This window comes from Acomys russatus, chromosome 25 (genome assembly GCF_903995435.1).
Source record: "Acomys russatus chromosome 25, mAcoRus1.1, whole genome shotgun sequence".
Classification (NCBI taxonomy): Eukaryota; Metazoa; Chordata; class Mammalia; order Rodentia; family Muridae; genus Acomys; species Acomys russatus.
The window spans coordinates 35,921,284-35,939,769 of NC_067161.1; the positions used below are offsets into that span (position 1 = coordinate 35,921,284).

The following is an 18,486-nucleotide window of genomic DNA, read 5'->3' on the forward strand; positions in this document are numbered from 1 at the left end:
GGAAGGCTGGCAGTGATCTGGCTTTCTGTGGGGGAATGGAACTAGGTATATATGGGAAACTGGGGAGTGGAGTGTCTCCTTCTTGCCTGGTTTTATCAGTCCCTCCCAGGTCAAAGTCCAGGGCTCTTTTGCTGGGTGCCAGGGAGGGGTTTTTACTCTAGCTGGCAGCATAGCTGACAGATGGTGATAGCTCAGAGGAAGGGGTGGGACCATACACGGGAGGAAATGCATGTGCTGGAAGCTTCTGAGAACAGCTGGGCCTGGGGGGAGGGGCCCACTGCCAGATAGTTGGGACATGTCCTTACACAGGCTATGGCCCTTATGGAGGCTCTAGCTTCACACTGTGCCTTTAAAAGCTCCTCCTGCCCATCTTAACCCCTCAACCTCTAGATTCTAGGTTATGATGCCTGGCTTCCTACCTGTCTCTATCCTCTCCCGAATTCATAGCAGGGTGGAGGGTGGAGGGCATGTCCTCTCTTCTCATCACCCCTTCCTCTCATTCTCCTTCCCTCTTCCACCAAAACCCCCTCTTTTGAGACTTGGTTAGCAGCTTCATTCACTTTCCGTCCTACCTGAAACAGACTCTTTCATTGAATATGGAGCTCGGGGATTCAGCTAGATTACTCAGCCAGTAAAGCCCCAGGGATGCCCCCCGCCACACACCACCTTTACACGGGGAATCTGAACTCAGCCCCTCATGCTGGTGTGGCAAGCACATCACTGACTGAGGCATCTCCCCAGGCCGGACATTGAACCCAGTTCTGCCTCCAGCTTCCTGGGGTTCGAACCCAGGCCTTCTGTGCATTCCAGGCAGCACTCTAAACATCTCCCCCCACCCCCCAAGTCTCTAATAATTCTTTTTCTCCACTTAGCTCACTGCAGGTAGGGCACAGTGTAACGCAGTGGTTCTCCACCTTCCCAGTGCTATGGCCTTTTAATACAGCTCCTCATTTTGTGGTGACCTGCCCCCCCCCCCCCCGGCAACTATAATGTTTTCATTGCTGCTTCACGATTATAATTTTGCTACTGTTTTGTTTGTTTGCTTTGGTTTGGTTTTTTTGAGACAAGGTTTCTCTGTGTAGCCTTGGCTGTCCTGGACTCGCTTTGTAGACCAGGCTAGCCTCGAACTCACAGAGACCCGCCTGCCTCTGCCTCCCAAGTGCTGGGATTAAAGGCGTGTGCCACCACTGCCCAGCCTCATTTTGCTACTGTTATGAACCTGAATCATAATGTAACTATTTTTGGAGATAAGAGGTTTGTCAGAGGGGTTGTGACCCATGGGTTGAGAACCACTGGTGTAGGGACCCAGTAGACATGAGGGGCTGTTGAGGCTCCCTCAGAGCATGTCAGTTATTAACGGGGAATAGCCAACACCCTGGAGTTGGTCTCCCGGCATGGACAGTCCTCTCAGAGATGTACATATATTGGCTTAATTTCACAACTCTGAGGTAGACACACTTTTGCTGACCGCCTCCGAGAGAAGGAAACTGGATTCCCTACCACCAGTGGTTGACTGGGACTGGAACCCACCATGCCTGCAGCCCAAGATGGAAGCTCTGGTACAGGCAGAATTTCCCTCTAGCCTCCCTCCAACTGTGAAATGAGGAAGCGTTTTCTGGCAGCCCTGCTGGGATGTAGTCTTCAGGCAAGCCATCCTACCAATAGGAACCTACCTCAGTTTCCTTAGAGTGACAGGGGAGCCCTGGAGAGGAAACAATGTCTACTGGGAAAGCTTGTCCAGAGGGATTTGCTGTAGCCTGGACTCTGGCCTTAGCTGAGCTCAGGCAAGCAAACACCAGGACTTTCCAAGCAGCCGATGGCAGTTACCTCACCGCTGTCTGTCAGCAGAAGTGTGAGCAGATAGCGGGCTGTGCTCCTCCTATCAGGGCAACCCCCCTCCCAAGCCACCACTTCCTTCAGGTGTTTCCTCACAGTCCCAAAGACCAAAGCTTCTGCAAAAGGTTTTCCTGAAGGGAAAATGCACAGTCTAGGAAAAGAGACGAGGGGGCCGGGGCTGTAATAGGCATGTTACTTAGTGGGCAGAGTGCTTGCCTGACAGGCACAAAGCCCTGAGCTCCAGCCCCAGCATGCCATAAACTATGAACAACAGTGGTGCCTGTACTTTCAGCGCTCGGGAGACAGAAGCAGGAGGATGGGAAGTTCAAGGTCACTTTTAGTTACACAAACAGAGAGAGCTTGAGGGCTAGCTTGTGCTACGTGAGACCCTGTTTTAAAAACAAATGGGCTAGAGAGATGGCACTTTGTGGCTCTTGCAGAGGACCTGGATTGATTCCTCCTACGTGGTAATTCCAGCTCCAGGGTAGCCAATGTCCTCTTCTGGTCTCTGTAGGTACCAGGCACATATGTGACACACACACATACATGCAGGCACTCCCCCAACAGAACACACAACATTAAATAACAACAAGAACAACAACAAAGAGCAGTGAGGAGTGGGAGAGAAGGTAACTCCAGCCTAGAAGGCTATCTCAGAGAGAGAGACACACAAATGCTGGAAGGGACAGACAGTGTGTTTATTAGAGCCCAGACCTGGCAGGGACTGTGGAGTTCCCATTCTAACTGCTGTGACGGCAAAGCACTTCCTCTCCATACAAATGTTGGTCGTCTCACCTGTCACTGAAGGAGATGAGCACTTCTGAGGTTCCTTCTGTACCTAGCCCCTTAAAGCCAACCTCACACTTTGAGACAGGGGTGGGGGTGGGGTGGGGGTTGGGGGTGAGGGTGTGGTTCGAACATTATTTTTAATGTTTAGTGTATGAGTGTTTTGTGTATGTGTGTGTGTGTATGTATGTATGTATGTATGTATGTATGTATGTATGTATGTATGTCTATCCTTTTGCCTCAGCTTCCTAAATGATAGGAATGATAGGCCATCATGACCAGCTTTAGATGTGTCTATTGGAGCACTGTTCTTCTTCAGTTTGGGCATCTCTGTGATCCAAGGCTGACCCACTTCTTGAGGTCCAAGCTCAGAGACATCGTGGATTCACATCTTAGCTCCTGCCGCTGAGCCTGGCTCAATGCAGATGGTGGCTTCGAGGCAAGTAGATGCTTGGGAGAGCCCTTCAGAGAATCCCATTAGATTCCCACAAGGCTTCAGGAGAAAGAGACCTGGGGGTTCATGTTATAGGTAAGAAAACAGAGGTTCAAAGATGCTACAGCTCACATCACTGAGAAGAACTCTCACTCCAAACTACTAGCCATTTTGTTAATTGTAAAATTGGGCAAAGACCCCAAAACACTCTCACCTGGACTCGTGCCTGCTGGAAAAAGGGAAGAGATTCAACAAGCTACGTTTTCTTAGTTTTAAACTCATCCTGTCCAACCCTTCACAATACAAACGGGGAAACTTAGGCCTAGAGAGGCCAGTGAATGACGGCTGTAAGATCACCCAGTGAGAAAATGACAAGACCAGACCCAGAGTCTCCCAACTGTCCACGTGGACAGCTTCTACCACCAGTACCACGACTGCAAAACCCTGGATGGGCCAGCCAAGGTGCTGGGGCTGAGCCCTCTGCCCAGTAGACAGCCTCCTGTCACAGACCCTGGAAAATCTCAGACCCAAGTGCAGAGCAGAAGGTGTCTGAGGGAAGATGGCCAGAGAAGCTGCCGTGGAGCTTCATGGCTCATCTCCACCTACCTCTCCAGATGACAGTCTACCGATGACACTGTGCCTCTGAGATCAGAGAGGACAATGCAGGGTTGATTGTAATGGGGATCCAGGAAGCAAGGATTTGGGGACCTGAGACCCAGGAAGGCTGGGACTTCCTAGGCTTGAGGCAGGCTCCTACTCTGTATCTTCCCTAAAAGGAGGGGGAGGAGAAGCCAGAACTCACTCACAGGCAGGTACAACACTTATTCTTAAAGGGAAATGGAGGCTGGAGGCAGTCAGAGGCCCTCACTGCAGATGGCTGGATGGCCCTGGTTTTTCTTTAGTGTGCACTGGGGAGCAGTGCATGTGTGTGGAGGCCAATGGTCAGCCTTGGGTGTCACTCCTCAGGAGCCATCCAATTTATTTTGAGGCATGGTCTCACTGAACCTGGGACTCACTGATTTAGCCTGGCTGACCCCTGGCCATTGGTGCCCCCATGGATCTTCCTGCCTCCGTCTCCCCAGCACTGGGATTATAAATACATAATGTTGTTATTTTTGTATGTTCATTTTCACACAGGATCTTCCTCTAGATCCCTGTCTGGCTTGAACTCCATAGGTACATCAGACTGGCCTTGAACTTACAGAGACCTGCCTGCCTCTCTGCCTCCTTATGTACTAGGACTAGAGGGGTGTGCCACCATTCCTGGCCTGTATGGGTTCTGGAGATTGAACTCCGGTCCTCAAGTTTGCACACAACTCGCTGAAGTGAACTATCTGCCTAGCCCCGTTTCTTTCCTTTTAAAAGAATGAGTAAGATCCAAGGGGTTGAGCTGCAGGCCCAGTCTAGAATGTCAGTGTTAGAAGGGAAGCCAAGATATTCTGGCAGCTTGTTTTTTATAGATAAAAACAAAACAAAGCAAAACAAAAAAACAAAAAAATAAAAACCAAAAAAAAAAAAAAAAAAACCCAAACCCAAACCCAAAACCAAAACCAAACAAACCAAAAAGCTGAGGCTAAAGAAGGGAAGGGATGGGCCCAAGGTCTGAAGCCAAGGGTGTCTGTCGTAAATACAAACACGGAAATCCCTAGCTCAGCACGTTACCGGATTGAATGGTGACAGCTGGGAAGATCACCACCCTACCAAATCCATCTATCTCCTTTATCCCAGAATGCTCACCTGGCACCAGCCACCACAGCCAGCCCCCCACCCCCACCCCCAAAGCACACACATCACTCATTTTATAGATAGAGGCTTGATATGTTTTGAGATGTGACAAAGCTCAAATCAGGGCCGGGATTACGTCAAGGGACAAAAGCTAGGAAGGGCTGAGGAGGAGGTAGAAGGGGAGGAGGGGAGAATGCGATATATGGCTGTGGTTCCCCAGCCTCACAGCCACGAGCAGGAGGGATAACAGAAGGGACCACCGGGGACCCTCAGTGGCCAGAGTGTGCCCCAGCTGGATGACGGTCCAACCCCACCCCTCACTTCTCTTTTCTTAGTCTCTGGAGCTGGAACCATGGCTTGGTCAGGTCACGTGGCTGGTGCTGTTGGCCACTGCTTGGCAAGGGGGGGCCCTCTAAGACCAGTAGCCCTAGTCCTCTCCACCACAGAGAGCTAGCAAAGCCTTCAGGAAGTCTCCGGAGGTGTCACCCTGGCAGGGCAGAAAGAAAGCAGAATGAGAAAAGAATAACTCTTGTCTAAATACCCCGGCCTCCTAGTGGCCAGCAGCCTAGGCATGCCACTCAGGACTTCAGTCACTAACACAGCTGCTGTACCAAGGCCAGAGAGACCTCTCCAGACACACCCGTGACCCCTAGGAGTCAGCCCTTTAGGGTACAACCCTGCAAGGCATCAGTGCCTCCCTTTCTTTTGGGAGCAGCTTGGACTCCATCTGCCACCCCAGCTCCTCATGTATAGCTAGACTCGCAGCTTTACATAGAAGGCCCTGAGGCTTCTATCTTGCCCCAAGAAGCCAGGCACATTCCTCAGTCCTTGCTGCTCACTCTTATATGGCCAACATCTGAGAGAGATCCAGTGAACCAAGGCCCAGGCCAGCTGCAAGGGTGGTGATACACCACAGGGTCTGTCTGTACTCAGGCCAGGGAGCCAGAGTCCCCATAGTGGTACAAATCCCCATTTAGAACAGGCTTCTATTACATATATATATTGGGCTTTGGAGACAAACTCAGGTAGCCCAGGTTGGCCTCCAACTCACTATGTAGTTAGGAACGCCCTGGATCTATCTCTGCATTGAGAAGGTAGCTCAATGGTAGGGTGCTCACTTAGGATGCGTCAGCTTCAATTCAGAGTGCCACCTCAAAGAAACAAACACACCGGGCAGTGGTGGCGCACGCCTTTAGTCCCAGCACTCGAAGGCAGAGGCAGTTGGATCCTTGTGAGTTCGAGGCTAGCCTGGTCTACAATGCGAGTCCAAGACAGGCAAGGCTACACAGAGAAACCCTGTCTTGAAAAACCAAAGAAAAACCAAAACAAACAACCCCCCCCAAACCAAACCAAACCAAATAAACAAACACAAACTTCAAAAGAGGGGCTAGGGGTATGGCTCAGTTAGTAGAGGGCCTGTCCACCACACATGGAACCCTGGGTTTGATGCCTAGCACTGCAAAAAACAGGTATGGCAGTGCACACCTGCAATCCCAGCAAGTAGGAAGCGGTAGGATGGCAAATTCAATGTTAGCTTCTGCTACAGAGTGAATTTAAGGCCAGCCTGGCTCCCTTAGTGACCCTGTCTCAAAATATGAATTTCTTCTTGTCTTTGTTTTGTTTGTTTTGGGACAGGCTTGTTTTTTTGTTTTTGTTTTTTTTTTGTTTTGTTTTGTTTTTTCTGTGTAGCTCTGGCTATCCTGGAACTCACACTGTAGACCAGACTAGCCTCAAATTGTCTCTGCCTCTCAAATGTTGGGACTAAAGGCATGTGCCATCACGACCCAGCTAAATAGGAAATTTCTTAAGCTGGGCTGATGTTACAGCTCAGTGGTAGAGTGTATCCTTAGCATGTGTTCCAGTCTCCACTACCAATAAATACAAAATAAATATTGAATTGTGTTCTTTAAAAAGGTCAGTTTTGGAGCTGGATGGTGGTGGCACACCCCTTTAATACCAGCACTCTGGAGGCAGAGGCAGGTGGATCGATGTGAGTTCGAGGCCAGCCTAGTCTACAAAGTGACTCCAGGACAGCCAAGGCTACACAAAGAAGCCCTGTCTTGGGAAAACAAAACAAAACAAAACAAAAAACAAAAACAACCTCCTCCCCCAAAAACAAAATGAAAAAAAAAATTGTAAGGGGCTGGAGAGATGGCTCAGCAGTTGAGAGCACCTGCTCTTGCTGAGGACCCAGGTTCAAACTCACAACTGTCTGTAACTCTAGTTCCAGGGGGATCTGCTACTTTCTTTTGAACTCTGTGGTTACTGGGCACGGCACACACCCGACATACATGCAGGCAAATACCCATATACATAAAACAAAAAAGAAATATTTTTATAGCAAAAACAATGAGGCAGGACTCCCTTTATTCATTCACAGTTCCCTGGACTACAAGGTAATCTAAGAGCCCACCGAACAGCCCCTTCCTTACCTCAATGGCTTGGTGTAGAGACTTGTCATATTTCTCAATGAATTCCCTCCGAATGTTGAGCAGATCTATCTCACTCCGGGAGACCATCACCCTGGTGAGGGTCTTCTCATCTGTGCCAGCACCCTGGTGGAGCCAAGAAGGGGAAAGACATGGAACAACAAGGAGAGGCAGAGCTAGGTCAGGCTGCAGCCGCTGTCCGCCTGCCTGTCGCTTCCGCCTTCCCAAACCAGGCAGGCTATTCCATCACTATCTTCCACAGACAGTGCCGACCAAACTCCCTTGTGTTGAGGACTGGCCCAGGCAGAGGCTCAGAGGACCTGTGTGGGCTGAGCAGGCCCCTGCTAAAATTCATATACAGCTGGAACTTCGGGAACTGGGGTTCGGATGATGCGTCCTGCCCCAAATTCGTGCACTGAAGGCGTGGTACCCAGTGTGTTGTTTAGAGCTAGAGATTTGGGGAAGTGGATCTTAAGGTTTTGGACTTCCTCAGTGGGTCAGTATATGGATGCACACACAGTCTGGTGGCAGAACTGGGAAGTGGTGAAGGTGAAGGCTTTGCTGGAGGAAGTAAGTCCTGGTTGTGTCAGAGGATATACTTTGTTCCGAGTCCCTTCCTCTGTCTCTGCTCCAGGGCTACCAGGAAGTGACAGTTCTCCCTCCCTGTGTGGCCATGCCCTCCCTGCTGTGACATTCTGCATTGCCACAGGCTCACAAGCAAAGGACCAGGAAGACCATGCACTGAAGCCTCCGAAACTGTGAGTGCAAATCCTTTCTTCCTTTAAGTTGATTTTTTTTTCCCTTCCAGATATTATACCACAGAGATGAAAAGCTAATTAATGCACCGTTGTAATGAGTTAAAGTGAAGCCATGTTGGATTAGGGCCCTAAACCCACTGGGTGGCATCTAGGGCAAGCAGGCACTCAGGCATACACGTGAGATGAAGGCAGGGGCTGGAGTGATGAGGCCGAACCCAAGATACAAAACGGGGGTTCTGGAAGCCTCCGGGAAGCAGGAGAGGTATGGGAGGGATGGCATAGGAAGGAACCAAACTCGCCAATGCCTTGATTTTCAGACCCGTGAGAGATTACGTTCTTGTCATCCAGTTTGCGGAAACTTGTTATAGAAGTCCTAGGAAACTAACAAAGGGTCTGCACTATATGAGCACCAGGGGCCTGCTCTCCTCTCCCCCCGGCTCGGCCACTTATCAGGGATGTAGACACAGGCCAAGTTTGACTGTCCTACACCACTCTTTGTTCTATGAAATAAGGGGTTTCCATGGGCTCATTGAGCTGCCACGCGGGTCAACTGTGATCAGAGAGGTGGACCCAAGACTCAGGGCTTGGTACATAGTGAGTTCTCAGGCAGTTGGGCTGTGTCATTCTTTGATCTACGGATCTCTCTTGGGTAAAACATCTTGTGTATTATCATCGCTGTTCACCCCCACCAGATGCCAACAGCAATACTCTTTTAAGTTTTGGCAACTGGGGAAATTTGTCTGGCTATTATAAATATCCTTGGGCGGCACAGGGTGGGGTAAGGGTTGGAAGCTGGGGACAGGGGAGCAGGGAAGGAAAGGGACAAAATCACCCTTGTTTGAGAAAGATTATGCTTGGGCCAAAGGCAAATGCTAATCCACAACGAAGCGGGGAAAACAGCAGCCTGAAGTCCTCATCTGGGGAACGGTGCACATCTGTGCCTGTAGGCTAGGAAAGACGGCGCTCATAAACAGGTCAGATGCCATACCTTCATGGACTTGTACAGTTTGTCAGCAAAGAAGAGAGGCTTGTTCTTGACACTCTGAACTGTAGGGGAAAGGAGAGAGAGATGGGGGAATCTGGTCAGAGGCTGTGTGCTCAGACCCTGGACAGGGCTTTCCCCTACTTACTGCCACCAACCTATTGGGCCTACAGGCCATTGCTAAACTTCCATGTTCAGAGGTGTCGGTTTACATCCCCCTCCACAACGCTACTTCTTTTTTCCCTTTTTCCTTTCTATCTGTCAGGAGATGCATCTCTCTTGCAGTGAAGGTGTCTGCAGCTGAATGAGGTCAGCAGAACATTTAAATGGGATTTAAGCCCTACTGTATGCTGGATGTAGGGCTGTCAATTTTGAGTGCATTAAGAGCAGTGAGAAGATGATTAAGAACCGAGTTCTAGGGTCTGGAGAGATAGCTCAGTGGCTAAGGGTACTTATTGCTCTTCTAGAGGACCCAAGTGTGGTTCCCAGTGCTCCCTTTGTGCCGCTTACAACTGCCCATAACTTCAACTTGAGGGGGATATGACAGCTTCTTCTGGATTTGACAGGGACCCACACACATGTGGAGTGTACACACACACACACACACACACACACACACACACACACACACACACGGAAAAAAAAGACACTCAAAAATCAAACACCTGAGTTGTTTGTTTGTTTGTTTCAAGACAGGGTCTCTCTGTGTAGCCTTGACTGTCTTGGACTTGCTTTGCAGAACAGGCTGGCCTCGAACTCACAGAGATCTGCTTGCCTCTACCTCCTAAGTGCTAGGATTAAAGGTGTGTGCCACCATGCCTGGCCAAACACCTGAGTTTTAAAGATGCAGATTCTAGTGTCATTCTGAGCAAAGATGGGGGGCTTGGGGGTCAGGGAGCAGGGTGTGGGGTGTGTGCGGTTTAAACAAGTTCTGTAAAACTTGAGGGCTTGGTAGAAGGGCCAGTTCTTATGTCCCACTGAAGAAAAGCAGAAGCAGAGGCAGGTTCTGTGTTCTGCCCAGGGACATGCAGCAACCAAGTGGCAGTTCCTACTTTGCTCCCCTGCTTCCATTCACTATGCTGTCCTGTCTCTCTGGTATTGCTGTAGGGGGTAAAGAGACACTGTAAGCAACACCTAATCTAAAACAGTTTCCTCCGCATTTTAGAATTCCTGAAATTCAAGATGCATTTAGCAAGTGATAGAGAATCTGGATGGCTTCTATCGCCACCTGCTGGTAACATAAAGTATATACAAGACACGATATTATGCTTAACTAAGTATGGATCCATATTTACACAGGAAGAAATGACACCCAAAAGGGAAAGAGACCTTTTCAAAATTAAGATCTTCCGGCTGAGAGGTGGCTCATCAGGCTAAGGTACTTGAAACCAAGATTAAAGACCTGAGGTCAGTCCCCAGGACCCACATAGTGGAGAGAACCAACTCCATAAAGTTTTCTTCTGGCCACACACAGGCTATGGTATGCATACCTGTACACATGCATTTATGTATACACACACACAAAATAGATAATAAAATGTAACAAAAAAATTTAAAAAACAACCAGAATGCTCAGGGACAAGGTCTCTGGGCTGAATTTGCTCAGTGTCATAATATCTTCTGAGAGAAAATGCTTAAGGTGTGTCTAATGTGCTGCCCATGCAGTGTGTGCCCTGTAAATGAATGCATCTTGCATGTTGTGTATACATGCCCTGAGAATCTCATGTGTGCATATAGGGTGTGTCTCGTGTGTGGTATATATGTATACAAACACACTCCAGTCCTGCAGAGCGCTGCCCTTCTGGGCCTTCCTGGTCCTTTCCCTGAGATGCTCAGGAGAGGTGATCTGAGGCAGTGTTTAGTTCCCAATAACAGCAGCATAAGATGATGCTGAAACTATATTCCTCTAGGGAACCTGCCCACGTTCCCAGCAGGGCCCCAGGCCCTCCCCCCTGGAGCCGGCCAATTACCGATGGCCACAAATGCGTCCTTGACGTCCCCAGACATCTCCTTCTTGATGACATGCTCTATGTCATAGTTGGTCATCTTGATGAACTCCTGGAAGACTGGCCAAGAGAAGTGAGGGAGAGGTGAATACCAGCTGGGGAGGGTCGCCTGACCTACCCCGTGAATGGCCACCATACATGCTGGGTACTAGATAGGGGAAGGGGGGTAGTTAACAGGCAGGTTCTGGCCTTATGGCTGCTATAAGGCTTGGAGCCAATTGGGCCACACCAGTCTCTCCAGGTCTGGCCAATAGCCCCAGGCCTTGGCAAGTTCTATTATCTCAGGCTGGTGTGCATGCCCTGGAAGTATGCCTGGACCACCCAGCGAGGCCTTGCTCTCTGGTTCTCTTTTATTCCCTGACAGGCTGGGATGGAGCTTACTTACATTACCAAATGATATCCAGCAGGCTCTGCGTGCCCAGTGCAGTCAGAGTACTTTATGTTTACTGTAGGTTTTGTATCCTAGCAACCATGTGAGATACAACTAAAATCCCAATTCTTAGAGAAGGGATGGCAGTAGAGACTTAGTCACATGCTCCGCCACATAGCTGATAAGTGGGGGACTGGAATCAAGGCAGTCCAGTGTCAAGCACAAAGCCTGAGCAGACAGCTGCATGTGAGGCTGCAAAGGTCTCAGTGCGAGGGAACTTTGGGACTGCCACTGCACACAGCTTTGGTGGCTTGTCTGCGCCACCCTCTCCCCTCTCTGCTTTGTGCCTGGCAGACATCACCAATGGATCACGACAGCACACCTCAGAATCCTTAATACTGCATGCTTCTGAGGTGGAATTGCTGGCCATTCCTTATCTAGGTGTCTCCCTGACTTGGTAAGGAGGGGAAGGGAGTTGGCTGAGCATAGGCCAGTGCTCTGGAGTCCCCTAACGCTTTACCACTGGAGTCAGGAGAAGGAATTAGGCACTTGGCTGCTCTCCTCTTCACAGAGGGCTGGGAGGCTCAGGTCAGATTTGGGGGCTCCCACTGCCACACTGGAAGGGATGGGGGCTCAGCAGGCTCACCTCTGCGGAGGTGGGGATAGCTGCGGGTGCACAGGACCGTCATGAAGCGTGTCTCCAAGGAAGTTTTGTCTCCGCTGGGAGTGTCTGCTATTTCCTGCAGAGCCCAGTTGGGGCAAGGGTTTAAGAGGAGACATGAGAGTGTCATAGTTAGTACTTACTGTCCCTGCTGAGGCTCAGGGCAGGCAAGGTGGGCTTAGGTCAGCCATCCAGGGTGACTACGGTTGGTCCCTTCTCCCCCCAATCCTGGAGCATGGTGGCCAGCCTATCTCCCTTTGAAGTCGTCAGGACCCAGAGATGGGACTGGAGCTGGGTGCAGGGACTTGGTACGCCTATCCTGCCACTAGAGAATCCCCCAGTGGCACATGGACATGTGTGTGAACAAGTGAAAATGTCCTAGCCAGTTTTCCCTAGTTGGAGGGGGTGGGTGGGTCAAGGGCAAAGACTTTTTACCCAAGCACGTAAAGGTTTCCACAATGATCTCCTAGCCAGCTGTGATCCTATTCAAATTCTCTTTAAAAACTCACTTTGGGGTTAAACATAAAATTAAAACGAGTCAACTTACAGGGAACAACCATAGCTGGCGATTATATAGCATAAACCAGGCCAGAGATAAACAACTAAAGCTTGGGAAACACTTGCTTTGTTCCTGCCTTGTCCCCCCCCCAACCCCCCCTTTGAGGCAGGGTCTCCTGTAGTTCAGGCTGACCTCAAGTTCTCTATGAAGCTGAGGATGACCTTGAACTCCTGATCCTCCTGCCTCGGCTTGCCAAGTGCTGGCATTATAATAATGCTCTACTAAACCTGACCCTTTAAAAAAACAAAACAAAACAAAACCCAACATAGTCCTTAAAAGGCCCTGAAGGGGAGAGAGAGAAGCTGTGAGGGAAGCCCCCAATCACTGCCCATCCTTGCCCCACTTAGCCCAGCCCAAGCACAACAGGACTTGATTTAGAACACTCACCAAGATCTCAGCAGCCACCTGAGAGCAGGGAGGAGAGAGAGGAGGGAGAGAGGGGAGGCAAGAGTCAGAGCCCAGAGTGATTGGCTGGAGGATCGTGGAGCCCCAAGGCTTGGCTCAGAGTGGGCAGAGCTCCCAAGAGACCTCAGGGACACAATGAAGGACTGGGAGGGATGTTGCCTCTCTCTAAGCTCTGGGCTAGAACTCAGAGTGGAAGGTAGGCCCGGAAATAATGAATCTTAAAATGTAACTCCCCAGAGTTACCTTCATACGCGGTAACTGGGGGTAGCCTGCAGGCCCTAGTTTGTCTGACATCTGGAAAGATGAAAGCCCCCCCCCCCCAAATCCGGGAAGGGGACAGGGGCAGGCACAAATTCTCTATATAAAGAATCTGTATGATTCTATCACCTTAGCTCCTCAGGTCACAGAGAGAAAGGCGGGATGGCTGAGACCCGGGAGCAGGGAGCAGTGGTGTCACAGGCACCCAGCAGAGGTAGGAGCTATAAACATTCTACTTAATAATAATAACAGCCTGTGGAGTGAACACTGTGGCCAGGCTGCTCCGACCCAGAGTGTCCAGGGATAAATTCAGGTAGTCTGCGTGTACCTTATTCCTTTCCTCAGCATCCTACCAACCAGTGTATTCCTCATAGAGCAAAATCCAAGTATGTATGTATGTATGTATGTATGTATGTATGTATGTACATACATATGTAGTTTTGAGACAGGGTCTCACTATGTAGTCCTTGCTGTCCTGGAACTATGTAAACCAGGCTAACCTTGAACTCACAAAGATCTACCTGTCACTACTTCCTGAGTGTTGGGATTACAGGTGTGTACTGCCACACCTGGCTGCTTCTCTTTGGAGACAAGGTCTCACCGTGTAGCAGCCCAGGTAGGCCTTAAGTGCATAGCAATCCTCCTGCCTCAGCCTTCTGAGTTCTGGGATTACACAGAAGGTGCCACCATGTTCAAGTCTCATTCAGCTTTAAAGAAGGTTAAGGGGGTTGGTAATGTGACTTGGTGAATAAGAGCTGGCACTACTCTATCAGAGGGCTTGAGTTTACTTTTCAGTACCCACATCAGACAGCTCAGAATTGCTCATTATTCCAGTTCCTGGGATGAGATGCCCTCTTCTGGCCTTTTCAGGCACTGCACTTATGTGCACACAGAAACAACACATTTTTTTAAAAAGATAGGACTGGGATGGAGGGGGCTGGGGCTGGGGCTGATGGGGTTGGGGTGGGGTGGGGTGGGGGGGGGGGGGGGGGGGGGTGAGGAGGAGTGGGGGTGGTGAGGGGAAGCTTAGAATAAGGTCCTGGGTTTGAATCCCAGCATCATAAAAATCAAGACTTATTATAATTTTCATAAGTCTACATATTCATATGTATTGTATGTACTAGTGTTTCTTTTATCTAGATGGAAAAAATGCTCATATTCATCAGGAGCCATGGACATTGTGACTCTCAAGGGTCAGCCTCTAAAAAGTGTGTGCATGAGGCCAGAGCTAGGCAGCTCCTTTGCCCACCCTGAAATTTTACGATCACGTTTCCCGTTGTAGAAATACTTTATTTCATTTTGATTTAAATGCCAAACAATAATGATCCTGGTTATAAGGCTTATGGGCTCTTCTCGGCTTTGCATATTTTCAACCACCCAGTTGAACCATGAGGACATTGTGCCGAGTGAAGTAAACCAGCTACAAGCAGCCAAGCCCCTGATGTGACGTGTGCAGAAGGGTCAAACCCAGAGACAGAAAGCAGGCTGGTGCCTGCTGTGAGTTACAGGGAGCGGGAATGAAAATCGCCAGTTCATGGCCTGGGGGTTTCAGTTTTATGAAAAGAAGAGCCGGGCTTGGCAGAGGCAGGCGGATCGTTGGGAGTTCGAGGCCAGTCTGGTTTAAAAAGCGAGCCCAGGACAGCCAAGGCTACACAGAGAAACCCTGTCTCGAAAAAACAAAACAAAACAACAACAACAACAACAAAAAAAAAAAAAAAAAAAAAAAAGAAAGAAAGAAAGAAAGGAAGAAAGGAAGAAAGAAAGAAAAAAGAGTCCTGGGGGTGGGCTGGGGTGGCAGCGATGGCTGTGCACTGTGAATGTATTTGAAGCCACTACAGTGTATTCTGAAGAATGATTAATGCGGGCCAGAGAGGTGGCTCAAAAGCACTTGCCACGAAAACCTGCTGAGTGTGATCCCCAGAGCTCATGCATTGCAGTGGTGCACACATCTGGAACCCCAGCATTCCTACAGCGGGAGACAGAGAAAGCTTGCAGGGCCAGTAGCAGTTTTAGGCAGAAGTAGCAGTTTTAGGCAGAAACAGGAGAGAGCCTGCCTTGACAGGGTGGAAGGACTCCTGAAAGTTGTCCTCTGCCACCCACATATCACTCCTCCCTCCCTCCATCCCTCCCTCTTTCAATAGGGCATTTGATAACAGTCCTGAAACTCTCTGTGCAAACCAGGTTGGCCTTGAACTTGCATAGAGCCTCCTGCCTCTGCTGGGATTACAGGCATGGTTTACTCTGCCAAGCTTAGTGTTTAACTGTTATAAACAGGAATGAGTGTGTGTGTGTGTGTGTGTGTGTGTGTGTGTGTGTATCTTATTTGAATATATATAATTATTAGTTGATAACTACAGAGGGTAGATTTCTTTCTTCTTTTTTTTTGAGTCAGATTTTTTTTCTTTAGCTCTATTTTCTAAAGTTTCTATGAAAGAATACTTATGGGACAAAAACTTGCTAGTTGTCAGAAAATGAGCTTACACTGTCCTACGATCTGCTCCTCACTCACGGAGATACTCCTGAGCCTGTTTGTGCAGGGCGATGGTCCCTCCCTCCAGTGCCTCCTCCCTGGTTCTCTCTCTCCCCTTCCCTTGCAAAGCGCTTGCTGGCCAGGACCACCACTGCCCCGTTAGCATCCAAGGCAGACCAGGCACCAGGAAGCAGCGTTCCCTAGAGATGAGGTCAGGCTTCTGGATGGATGCTGGTGAAATGTAAGATCAAAAGCCCTCTGCTGCACCGCAAGGCTGCTCACGAATACTAAATAAACCCTGTTGGATATGTGTATGAAATGTGGGCTCAGTAAGCGACAGTGAGGTTATCTCATGACTAGCCTCCATGAATGTGCTCAAATATAATTGAAAATACACTGTTGTTTGGGACCCTGAAGTTTCTGACAATGATTCCAGAGCAAGACTGGGCAACTGGACCATATTTCTAGTGCAAGGACCCACCAGCTGTCCAGTATGGGTAGTAGGAGTCTTACCTGGGCATCTTCCCGGGCCTGGTCCCTGTTTTCTCCTCCTTCCTCTCGGTTTCCCTGTCACAGGACCGTGGAGAAGTCAAGTCAGTCCCCAAACATTCCCCCATGCGCAGCCTTCAGTCACCCAGGGTCTTGCTCAATCACCTCCCTGCACCCCTTTATCTTTTGCAATGCAGAAACAATTCCAGGGTAGGTTATGTGGCCCCTGGGTATAGGACCTCAGTGACAACACAGGACAGGGTCACCTGTGTGGTTTTGTTCTGTATGAAGAATACCTTAAAAAGTTACAATACCGGTCATCAAAAAGAAATTCTCTAAGATGGCGGCAAGCCAGCTTTGAAAAGGGGACAACAGGCCGGGCATGGTGGCACACACCTTTAATCCCAGCACTCGGGAGGCAGAGGCAGGTGGATTGCTGTGAGTTTGAGGACAACCTGGTCTACAAAGCAAGTCCAGGACAGCCAAGGCTACACAGAGAGACCCTGTCTCGAAAAAACAAACAAACAAACCCAAAACAAAACAAAAAGCAGAAGAAAAGGGGACAACAGGCTGGGTGGATGGTGGCGCACGCCTTTAATATCAGCACTCAGGGAGGCAGAGGCAGGTGGATTTCTGTGAGTTCAAGGCCAGCCTGCTCTACAAGTGAGTTCCATGACAACCAGGGCTACACAGAGAAACCCTGTCTCAAAAAAAAAAACAAAACAAAACACAACAAACATAATCCTAGCACTGGGGAGACAGAGGCAGGTGGACTGCTGTGAGTTCCAGGCCAGCCTGGTCTACAAAGTGAGTTGAGGACAGCCAGGGCTACACAGAGAGACCCTGTTTCGAAAAACCAAACCAAACCAACCAACCAAACAAACAAACAAACAAAACAAAAACACCACAACAAAAGTAACAACAGAGATTTGCAGCTGAACCTTGAGGAGGCAAATGGGAGTGGGGTGGGAGTGGGGTGAGTCCTTTCTTGTAGTCTGTGGACGAATGGGCCCTAGAACCATGAATCCACTCACCGTGGCCAGAGAAATGAGGATCCTTCTGAAGTGGCCAGATGTGTCTGAGCTCAGGGCATCCTCCAGGGATTTGTGATAATCTGAGATAGAACGGAGTGTGAGTAGCTTTGGGGGGGGGGGGGGGGCAGGGGGAGTAAGAGTTACACTAAGTCACATCGGCTGGAGAGGTGTGGTCGAAGGAGTCTGCAGTCAGTTCTACAGGGCACCCAGCTATCTTCCTGCTGATTTCAGGCGGCAGCTGGTACTGGTACGGGCCCCTCCACATCCCTGTACCAGCTCCCCATCTCTCCTGTTCATTATCCTCTCCCTCATTAATTAATTATCCATCCATTTTGTTGCCCTGTTGGGGACTAAACCCAGGACCTTGTGCATGCTGGACAGGGATCTAGAACTACACCCCCAGCCCCAACCATCCAATGGAACCCCCTGACTTCCCCCCTCTCCCATCCCTTTCACACAGCAGCTGCTGCACCCTAAGTATATCTGGGGACCTTATTACTAAATCCCCTTCCCCTTCCCTCACTTAAAACACCTGTTGTTTCAAAGCTCTACAAGAGGAAAACTGTCCTCAGACCTGACCAGAAACCATGGAGATTTAGAATGAAAACACAGGGCTACTTGATTAAAGCTAAAGACCTTCTAGAGAATAGTAGCGTAGGATATGACTGGGCAGGGGAGATCTTTCTGAGCGTGGGTCTCGGCAACAGTTCAGGCCCCAGGCCCACGAAGCCACCCTCCCTCTTGACAACAGAGTAAATGGGCTCTCTCCCCCCCCCTCTCCCTCTCTCCCTCTCCCCCTCCCTCCCTCCTTCCCTCTCTCTCTCTCTCTCTCTCTCTCTCTCTCTCTCTGTTTCTCAAGACAGGGTTTCTCTGTGTAGCCTTGGCTGTCCTAGCCTCACTTTGTAGACCAGGCTGGCCTCGAACTCACAGACATCTGCCTGCCTCTGCCTCCCCAGTGCTGGGATTAAAGGCCTGTGCCACCATCTCACAGCTAAATACTCTCTCTTTTGCCCAAATTCTATCTAAATTGTCTTCTACCACCAGGACTTTGTTCTCTTGGGGCAGCCAACTTTCCCTAGATGTAGGACGGGGCACACCAAGGGGCTTGTTGAAGCCTCATAAAAGGGCTAGGAGATAGCTCAGTAGTCAGTAAGAGCTTGCCACTCGGGCATAAGGACCTGAGTTGGATCTGCAGACACGTTACAAAAACAAAACAAGAGGTGGGCACAGTGGCACACACCTTTAATCCCAACACTTTCCGGGGAGAGGCAGGTGGATCTCTGAG

General features: G+C 49.6%; 1 protein-coding gene across 2 annotated transcripts in view; it reads right to left on the reverse strand.

Moving 5' to 3' along the window:
• Positions 1-5,113: 5,113 nt before the first annotated feature.
• The window catches only part of Anxa6 (annexin A6), a 55,751-nt gene continuing 42,378 nt past the window's right edge, over positions 5,114-18,486 (reverse strand). Inside the window, exons 19-26 of one of the 2 annotated variants that reach the window (XM_051168161.1) lie at positions 17,202-17,281; positions 16,192-16,245; positions 12,933-12,950; positions 11,972-12,065; positions 10,920-11,015; positions 8,956-9,014; positions 7,213-7,335; positions 5,114-5,267 (exon numbers count right to left, since the gene is read on the reverse strand). In XM_051168161.1, coding sequence (XP_051024118.1) covers positions 5,208-5,267; positions 7,213-7,335; positions 8,956-9,014; positions 10,920-11,015; positions 11,972-12,065; positions 12,933-12,950; positions 16,192-16,245; positions 17,202-17,281 — 584 coding nt within the window. In that variant the 3' untranslated portion in view covers positions 5,114-5,207. The remainder of the gene's footprint in view (positions 5,268-7,212; positions 7,336-8,955; positions 9,015-10,919; positions 11,016-11,971; positions 12,066-12,932; positions 12,951-16,191; positions 16,246-17,201; positions 17,282-18,486) is intronic. The other variant, XM_051168162.1, reaches the window with a different exon arrangement.